Here is a 9,491-nt window from a genome sequence, read left to right as displayed (position 1 = left end):
TGTCAGATATCCAAATGAATAAATCCTTATAACATAAACATTATTCTCTTGGACTTACCCTATAAACATCAATGAAATGGCTCATTTTTCTATACAAACCTTTCCTCCCAAAACATCAATGAAGTGGAATTGATCAAAGTGGACCGAAATAAACTGAATGGACTGAACTAGACCGAAATATAGCAAATGGGCCAAATAGATCGAAGTAGACCGAAAAGGACTGAGGTGGACTGAAATGCTAAATTGATGTTGCTTAATAGAAGCGTACATAGGCGGCTTCACATAGAGTTCAAGATGGTCACTAGACCACCCTGACCTCGAAAAAAAAATTATTATGTATAAATTTTAAAAATATATAATTTTTTTATCCTTAAAAAAATTGTGACCACCCTAATTTTTTTTTTTAGGCCCGACATAATTAAAATTTGGACAAAATTTGGCAACAAACTTAGTTGTAGACTAAGGCTACAACTTTATTTAATATTTTTTTATTAGATGTGGATTTTGATAAATCCACTATTTAATTATATTTTCTTCTTATATCCTCCATAACTGCAAAATTTTAAAAAAATTAAAAATTAATAACTATGTCATCAATCAAATGTTTAAATTTTAAATTTTTGTAGTCTAAAATTATACATAAAAAATAAGTTTATGAATCGAATAATAAATAATATCCAATTAGCATAAAATTTGACTCGTGTTTTAAGAACATAAAGAATTAATATGCAATTCAACAGTTAGATTTTCAAAATATATTACAATGTTAATTTGTTTAATGAGAGTTGTAACATTAGGCTACAACTAAGTTTGTCCTTATACTTTGGTTCCCTTAACAATATATTATGTTCTTACAAACAAAAAGAAAAAGTTCAAGAAAAATTTTATTTGATTAAAATTTTGAAAGAGATGCAGCTTTCAACATTAATAACGAGATTATCATGTAACGATTTTAAAATAAGAAAATTCGTAAAAGGAAATTGTAAGACTTTATGTGTTTGTTTGTGTGTATTTTTTTTTTTATTTTTGTCACCAATATATGAAGTTTTCTTTTTTATTTGATTTTGTATAATTTAAGTCTCTTAATGACCACTCTCAAAAAATTTCCTAGAGCTGCCACTGGGTGTATAACAAGTTAGTAACAATAATCACCACACTTCGGTTTTTAGATATTTATAAATTATATATATATATATTTAAGTAAATGATTTATAATATAGGAGTATCAAAATTGAATGTCTTATTATATAGATCATATTGTACATAATACGGCGATACCGATATTGCCCTTAATAGTTTAACTACACACGCTTTGTCAAACCGTGTATTTCATAGCATGATCGATCCCTCCATAGTTAGCAGAACCTAAACCTTTATGGCATGTTTGGATGTTTAAAAAAGGAGGGAGAGTAGAGTAGAGGGAGGGGGAGTAATCTAATTATCTTGTTTGGAAGTTTTTTAAAGAATGAGGGAGAGGGATTTGGAGGGGTTTCAACCCCCTCTAACCCCTCATTTTTAATTCCCCCAAATTGGAGAGATTTGGAGGGAGAGTAGAGTAGATAAATTATTGTCCAAGTAAATTCTCTAATTTACCCTTTCTAAATTAACAAAATTACACAAAGATTATTCTTTGTTTGTTTCCTGAGAAAATTTAAGTTGAATGAGAAAAAAAGACTTGAGATTAATCAATGTTCCGTGCTTGCTTATGCTGTAGATTTAAGAGAAACCAAACAGAAAGCAAAAAAAAAAAAAAAAAAAAAAGATTATAAAAGCAAAAAGAAATAATGGGTCCTTTCAACGAACTGGTTGTCTTTCTCACTGTCTCCGATGGAAATGCTGAGGTCCTCTGAGTCTCAGTTCATGAGCTATGAGAACTCCTCCACTGACTCTCCTCACTACCTGATCGATAACTTCTATACCAACGGTAAAAATCCCGACTTTTTTTGTTTCAGTATTTATAAGAAAGAAACTTATGTCCTGTTTAGTTGCTGAGAAGTTGCAGGAAAAGGATATACATGTTGATACTTTTGTGGAAAGTATATACAAAAAAATATGCTTCCTGTTATGGGTTTCGCAAAGTTTTTATTTATTTTTATTTTCTCAATGGTCAAGAGGAACGATTTTCGCAAAATTTAAGGAGTAGTAGCCATTATTTTTTTTTTTAATTTTATTTATGCTTCACCAAAAAAAAAAAAAAAAAAAAATTCACTAACATATTCCAAGATTTGAACAATGATAATCAAGTTCAAGACTTTATAAAACTAATAAATTAATTATAAACTAATTTTGCAAGTCTTTTTTTTTTTTTTTTTGATGTGGCAAGTTCATTTTCAAATAGGGGTAAATTTGTCTATTTAAATTATTTATTCTCCTCTCCATCCTAATTTATAAAATATCCAAACAAGAGAAAGGGTTAATTACTCCCTTCCCATTTGTTAATTTTAAAAACATCCAAACAAGGTAAAGGGGAATCATTCCCCTCTACTCTCCTTCCCTCTACTCCCCTCCCATCTCCTCTCTCTCTAAACTTCCAAACAGGCCATTAGTTCATTTGGCGGAGTATAGCCATGCCAGTACCATCAAGAGCAGCAGTCTGCAAGAATCCCCAAAAAAGGCTACTTATCTTGGACTGAAATTAGTGTCCATTGGTTTCAAGACCTTAAAAGATTTGCAGCATTATTGTTCCTATAATGAATTATTTGTTGTAGATTGCACCTAAACATAATCAAAGAAATACTTTTTATGGCACTACCTAGTGGAGCCGCAGAAATGAAGACCTTTCTTTTGGATCTACAACTATGAAATAAGAAAAAAAAAAAAAAGATTTGAATTAGTAGAAAGGTTGCAAACGTCCGTGAATATGTCAAAATTTTGTAAGGTTAAACATTTTGCACGCCAGTTACTTACACCAAAGAAACCTTCAACCCCAAACCAACCAAAATTAAAATAACAGAAAGTAAAAAGGAAGCTTCCAAGTTGCCAATATCATAACCTTATTACGTGAGGCTACAACCACCACTTCAAATAAAATAATGTTGTCCCTTAAAATATGGACTTAGTCGTTGTTCCCATTGCACAAAAATACATTGACTTTGGGCCAAAACACAAAAAAAAAAAACAAAAGAAAAAGAACACAATCATCATTTTAATGATCTATTTTCTCTTTGGAGTGTAATAACCAAACGCACAAAATCTTAAATTGATAAAGATATCCAATTTATTATGAATCTCAACCAACCAAATCAAGCATATTTCATCACACACTTTCAATAATGGAGGAACTATATCCAGTTAAACCATCATAATATCTTGACCAAAGCATCACACCTCCATACTTTGGTGACTTCCTAATCACAGGAAGAATTTGAGAAGTCAACACATCAGGTGGAACATATCCACTTCCAGCTGCCTGAGGAGCCGCAGGTAAGCCTAAAAATAATTTCCCCACCTTTATCGAGGTACTCCATCGGTTCCATGAGCTTATAAGATTAGTGGTATTACCCGAACTATATTGGCATTGAGGATTGTTATAGAATTGAACCCAAACATAGTCAAAATGACATGTGTTAAGTGCAGTACCAAGAAATCTATCAGGAAATGGACATTGTGGAGCTGCTGTCAAGTACACCTTCCTTCTTTTCTTGCAATGTTTCTTCAAGTGCTTTGCTAGGTCTTCCCAATATTTTGTTGAACCAAGCTCAATGTCAAAGTCTATGCCATCCAATATGGCATCCCCTAATGGCCGCGAAGATGACTTTCCACCCAAGAAATTGTGCCATAAATATTTTGCTACTTTTTCTGCATCCTTGGGAGAAGCTAGAGAGTAGTTTCCAACTGCACCTCCAATTGAGAGCATGACCTTAATTCCATGCTTTTGGCAGTACCTTATACCTTCACTAACAATGGTGCACCCATTGGATGCTGGGTTGCAATGACCAGCAAGGTTGATTTCTGGGGTTTGGCCATTGCCAAATACGTTTAGGAAGGCTAAGTTTACATAGGAATATCTTCCTGTAGCACAGGTAGTTGTTAGGTTTCCCTCATTGCCATTTTGACCCCAGTAGATAGCGATGCCTCTAGCATGAGAGGTTTTGATTAAGGTCATAAGGAATAAGAGGGAAAAGACTAAAGGTGTAAGTTGAAGATTTCTAGCCATGATTTTTGCTAGTGTCTCAATCTAAAATACTTGTGTCTCCTGTGCTTTCATAAGACTATAATAAGCTCCTTTTATAGGGTTCAGTCGTTCAGATTTTAGAGTTGAGTTTAAAAACTTGACCAATTCGTTTAAGTTTTAATAAAAAACTTAGTCAAATTTGGTTAAAGGTTCTCTGGTGGACTTGCTCCAAGAAGGTGAAAACAAATGCTCTATTGGGAGCTATAATGAAAACTGAAATTAATTATTCTTCTTAAAAAAATCAGGTTAATTTATGAAAAAAGGCATGGGCATGGAGTAATTTTTAGGTACTCTTGAAGCATGAAAATTGTGCTTATTTCTCTCATACTTATGATGGAGTCCACTCATTAAATTTATAGTGGGGTTTACTGTGAATGTGAGAAAATGAAGCACTATTTCTTCGTGCTTTGAAGTACCTAAGAATTTTCCATGGGCATGTCATTACAAGAAAATTTTCTATTTTCAATGGTTGAAAACGTAAAAAATAAGTATTAGAAACTGTCGAAAAAAGTATTTTCAACAGTTTAAGTGACCGTTGAGAACCGCGACTAAGAATTATGTTAAAAATTTTTTTCTACACCCTATGTGACCGTCAAAAAATGCAATTCACCTTTATCAACAATTATTAAATGTCTAAATATTATTGAAAACTGTTGAAATGTATGTTGGCTTGAGATAAATTTCAACCGTTTGAAACCATTGAAATAAGTATTTTTTTTTAATAAAAAAAACCTAATTTATTTTAGGCCGAGAGAGATGTGAGCTATGAAAGAGAATGGGAGTGAGAGCAAGAGAGAACCTACCTTAACATTTTAAACTCTGAGTTTAAAATGAGCTTTTATACAATACAATAGAGTGTTATTGATTTCCAAAGTTTTACAACCGTTGATACAAAAATTTAATTTATTTTATCCACAGTTGATGAAGTTGTTGATAAAATTATTCTCTTTTTAATATTTTTTAGACCCCTTTTACTACGGTGCCTAAAGAAAAAAACTAAAACCAAATACTTTTTAATATTTTTTTCAATAGTTATAACAACTGCATAAATAAGTTTATAAATTTCCTTATTTTTACTCTACGGTTGTACTCAATCATAGAAAATTCAATTTTTATCTACATTTTTTAGTGACCGTGAATATAAATATGTTGAAAAAACTCAAGTTTATTGTAGTGGGTTAATTTGCAAGATCCAGAGTTTGACTTTTTTATTTTATTTTTAAAAATAATCATTCTATCTCTCTCTCTCAATAATTATCTTTAATCATGCCGGCCATTTTTGTATTCGATAGATACTTTCCTTTTTCCATTTGTTTTTCCTTTTGTACGTAGCACTGTATGTAACGTAGTTGTGCTTCTTTACTCTAATTATGATTCTTTATTATCGAATAGTTAAATAAATAAATATATAAAAATTAATTCGTGCACAAGGCATGGAGTCTCAACTTTTGCGCCATACTTCATGGGGAGGCTCCTTTGATCAAAGCTTAGGTTTGACTAAACCAATAGTGCATCTCTCGGTACGCAACGCCAAAACCTCATCACAATCAACTAAGTTGTTTCATCCTTATCAATTTGCTCTCTTGGATGTTATCTTGTACTAAATTTATCTACAGTATTGACCTAACATGATTACCCAATGTGAGGCCAGAATAATTCAATTATAACATAATTGCCAAATATTCATTTGGAATCAAATCTTGGGCAGATGACTAGCGGTACTGACTGATAAAAGTCTTTCTGGCCTTCCCAAGTTCTAGATCAACCTGGGTGGGTTGATCTTAATCTCTCAGATCCACAGTTCCTTTGAGATTGATGGTGGGTTCTATTCTTTTCCACCTAAAGTAATTGGATTGAGTTCAGGTTGACCACAAACCTGACTCGAGCCGATTTGTGGACACCCCTAAATGTAGCATTGGATTAGTCTAGTCCAATTGGATATTGGGTTAAGGCATGAGTCATTTTGTGCACCAGAAATGATTCTTCATCTTTAATGGATTCCCAAAAAATAAAAATAAAAAACAAGTGAAGGACTTCGATGGATTCTCCATTTCTCCTTGTTCTTGTTTTGTTCCTTGTCCATAATGAATTTTAAGTGGGCCTTATAATAACACCCCAATCACCAATTTTTAAGTGGGCCGTTGATGAAGAAAAAAAAAAAAAAACCCACAGGGCCATCAACAGTGAAAAAATACCAAAATTTTAAAACCCACAGGGCCATGAACAGTGAATAAAATACCAAAATTTTAACAGCGTTCTGTATGTAATTCTAGTTTTAATCTTAAAGAAGCACTAATCCTTTGTAGTCATGTTGTAACTTATAACTATCAAATTATATATACAAAATTAAGTGAAATGTAACATAACATGAATGCAATTGTGGTAATATACATGAAATTTAACGAGGACTCAATAGGAATAGTGTGCTTAATATAGCTTACTAAAAAACGTTCTTAATATAGCACTAATAAATATACTGTCCCTGATAGCGTTGAACTGTACACTTTGTCAAACTGTATTATTTCAATTTCAATAGCTTGACCCCTCCACCTCTTATAGATGGACGAATCTGAGTCTTTAGTAGATTTTTCTGTGTCTATTAGATTTTTCTTTAGGCATAAAGTCTACTCTTGAAAGACTCTTAATTAGCTGGTCATTGTGATGCAAAATTTGGCATAATAAATGTCCTATCTTGTCTTAGTTTTGACTGTGTGGCTGAAAATATAGAACTGCTAAGTTCGTTAGTGTCTGGATTAATTACTGCAATCCAAAATTAACCTGGAGCTTGGAAAACCAAATTAATTCCCTGAGATCAGCTACTTTTGAGAGTTTATTGCTATTAATTTACATTTTGTTTAAATATCGTTGAGTCGGAAGTTCATGAATGAGGTCTATTGTCTGCTTGATGAGTTAATTGAGAGTTTGGAGAAAAGGCAAGGAATGTAAATCTAATAGTGTGGCTGATCACGTCACTTTGATGGCCATGCAGGAAAACTATACAACAGAGGCTGGCATTGTATCAAGGAGTGTGTACTCCTATATATCTACATGCAATTCTCAGAAGATGCTGAAGAGACATTTTCAAATGCCTTAGCTTTGCAACAGGTAAAGGTTTTTACAAGTGGATTCACTTGCACCCTTTGACTTGGGCGGTAATGTAGATGTACTGGTCTGCTCAAATTTAGCTAACAAAGATCAGGATTAAATAGTACGATATAATAATAAATTTCAAACTTCAATGCGTTTTTCTCTTTGAAACCCAAAAATAGATGGGTTGTTGTGCATCCGGCTTTCAGGGTCAGAACTTCAACCTGGGAACAATCCATATATTTAAATAGGATATACATTATATAATAACCTTTGGTTTGGCTTTCATCAAATGCTCATGTGCACTAGACGTAAAATATTCTCTACGTACTATAGTATCCAATATCCACTATGATCTTAACAATGTTCCAAGTTTTCGGATGGGCACGTATCAAATTGAAGGAAATATCCAACCACATCCGTACTTTGTGCTTGTTTTCCAAAAAAGAAAAAAGAAAAAAGAAAAAGGGCATACATGAAATCACAACACCGTGACTGAAAAAATAGTCCAAGCCAAGAAAGTCAAGCTCAACATTCAAATCTACATATAGATCGAATCATACCAAATAATTAATCCTTACTAGCTTAAAATTTCCAATTTATTTTATTTATTCTCCCCTCCGTGGCTATTCGACCACATCCACATCTATAATGTCAAACAAATAAAATGAAAAGAATATTCACTGTTGTGTAAATTTTTTGGGCAGAGACATATTTAGTACCCTCAGACACTCCTCTTAATTGATGAAGGAGCTACAACCATCACTTTAAATAAAAATAATATTGTCCCTGGACTTTATCTTTGTTTCCATCCACGTGCATGCAAAAAATTACTTTGACTCTGGGCCAAAACACAAAAAAATAATAAAAATAAGAAAAAGAAAAAAAAAAAAAAAAAAAGAACACAATCATCATTATAGTGATTATTCTCTCTTTGGAGGGTAATAACCAATTGTACATAATCTTAAATTGGTAATAAAGATACCCAATTTATTATCATTCTCAAACTAACCAAAGCATAATTCATCATACACTTTCAAGAATGGTGGCAAAAAATCGAGTTAACTCATCATAATACCTATTCCAAAGCATCACACCTCCATAATTTGGTGACTTCCTAAGCAAAGGAAGAATTTCAGCATTCAACACTTGAGATGGAACATATCCACTTACAGCAGCCTGAGGAGCCGCAGGTATGCCTAAAAATAATTTCCCCACCTTTAATGAGCTACTCCATTGGTTCCATGAACTTATAAGATTAGTGGTGTTACTGTTACTGAAATCATATTGGCATTGAGGATTGTTATAGAATTGAACCCAAAGATAGTCAAAAAGATTTGTGTTAAGTGCAGTACCAAGAAAGTTATCAGGAAATGGACATTGTGGAGATGCGGATAAGTACACATTGGAATGATTCTTTAAGTTCTTTGCTAGGTCTTGCCAATATTGTGTTGAACCATGCTGAATGTCAAAGTTTATGCCATCCAATATGGCATCCCCAAATGGACGCGAAGAGGAGTTGCCACCCAAGAAATTGTTCCATAAATATGTTGCTACATTTTCTGCGTCATTGGGAGAAGCTAGAAAGTACTTTCCAACTCCACCTCCAATTGAGAGCATGACCTTAAGTCCAAATTTTTGGCAAAACTTTATATCTTCACTAAGAAAGGTGCACCCATTGGATGCTGGGTTGCAATGACCATTAAGGTTGATTTCTGGGGTTTGGCCATTGCCAAATACGTTTAGGAAGGCTAAGTTTACATAGGCATATATTCCAGTGCCACAGGTAGTTGATAGGTTTCCCTCACTGACATTTAGACCCCAGTAGGTGGCGATGCTACCAGCTTGAGAGGTTTTGATTAGGATCATAAGGAATAAGAGGGAAAAGACTAAAGGTGTAAGTTGAAGATTTCTAGCCATATTCGCTTGTCTCAATCTAAAATCTTGCGTCTCATGTGCTTTCTTAAGACAATAAGAGGCTCCTTTTATAGAATTCAAATTTCAGAGTTAAGTTTGGAAACTTGACCAATCGTTTCAGTTTTAATACAAAACTTAGTCAAATAGGGTTGTATACTGTCTCAGTTAAAAGTTGTAGCTTTGTTGACACCTTCTGACGTTTTCAACATAAAGCTTAGGGTTTAAATATTTTCTCTCTTAACTATTGAATTATCAAATAATAAAAAATAATAAAAACAAATAAATAAATGATCTAGGATCCATCGCTACATAG

The 9,491-nt window shown here is 33.0% G+C and overlaps 2 protein-coding genes across 2 annotated transcripts; both read right to left on the bottom strand.

The window, feature by feature from the left end:
• Nucleotides 1-3,113: 3,113 nt before the first annotated feature.
• On the bottom strand, nucleotides 3,114-4,214 carry LOC126699895 (hevamine-A-like). Its single transcript, XM_050397865.1, has one exon. It carries the CDS (start codon nucleotides 4,154-4,156, stop codon nucleotides 3,257-3,259), a length of 900 nt encoding a protein of 299 aa, XP_050253822.1. The 5' UTR covers nucleotides 4,157-4,214; the 3' UTR covers nucleotides 3,114-3,256.
• A 3,947-nt stretch (nucleotides 4,215-8,161) lies between these two features.
• LOC126699333 (hevamine-A-like) lies at nucleotides 8,162-9,203 on the bottom strand. Its single transcript, XM_050397087.1, has one exon. The coding sequence runs from the start codon at nucleotides 9,179-9,181 to the stop codon at nucleotides 8,288-8,290; it is 894 nt and encodes a 297-aa protein (XP_050253044.1). The 5' UTR covers nucleotides 9,182-9,203; the 3' UTR covers nucleotides 8,162-8,287.
• Nucleotides 9,204-9,491: the final 288 nt, after the last annotated feature.

This window comes from Quercus robur, chromosome 9, assembly GCF_932294415.1.
Source record: "Quercus robur chromosome 9, dhQueRobu3.1, whole genome shotgun sequence".
NCBI classification, from domain to species: domain Eukaryota; kingdom Viridiplantae; phylum Streptophyta; class Magnoliopsida; order Fagales; family Fagaceae; genus Quercus; species Quercus robur.
Note: the sequence above shows the minus strand (reverse complement) of the source record. Positions and strands in the feature narration are given on the sequence as shown.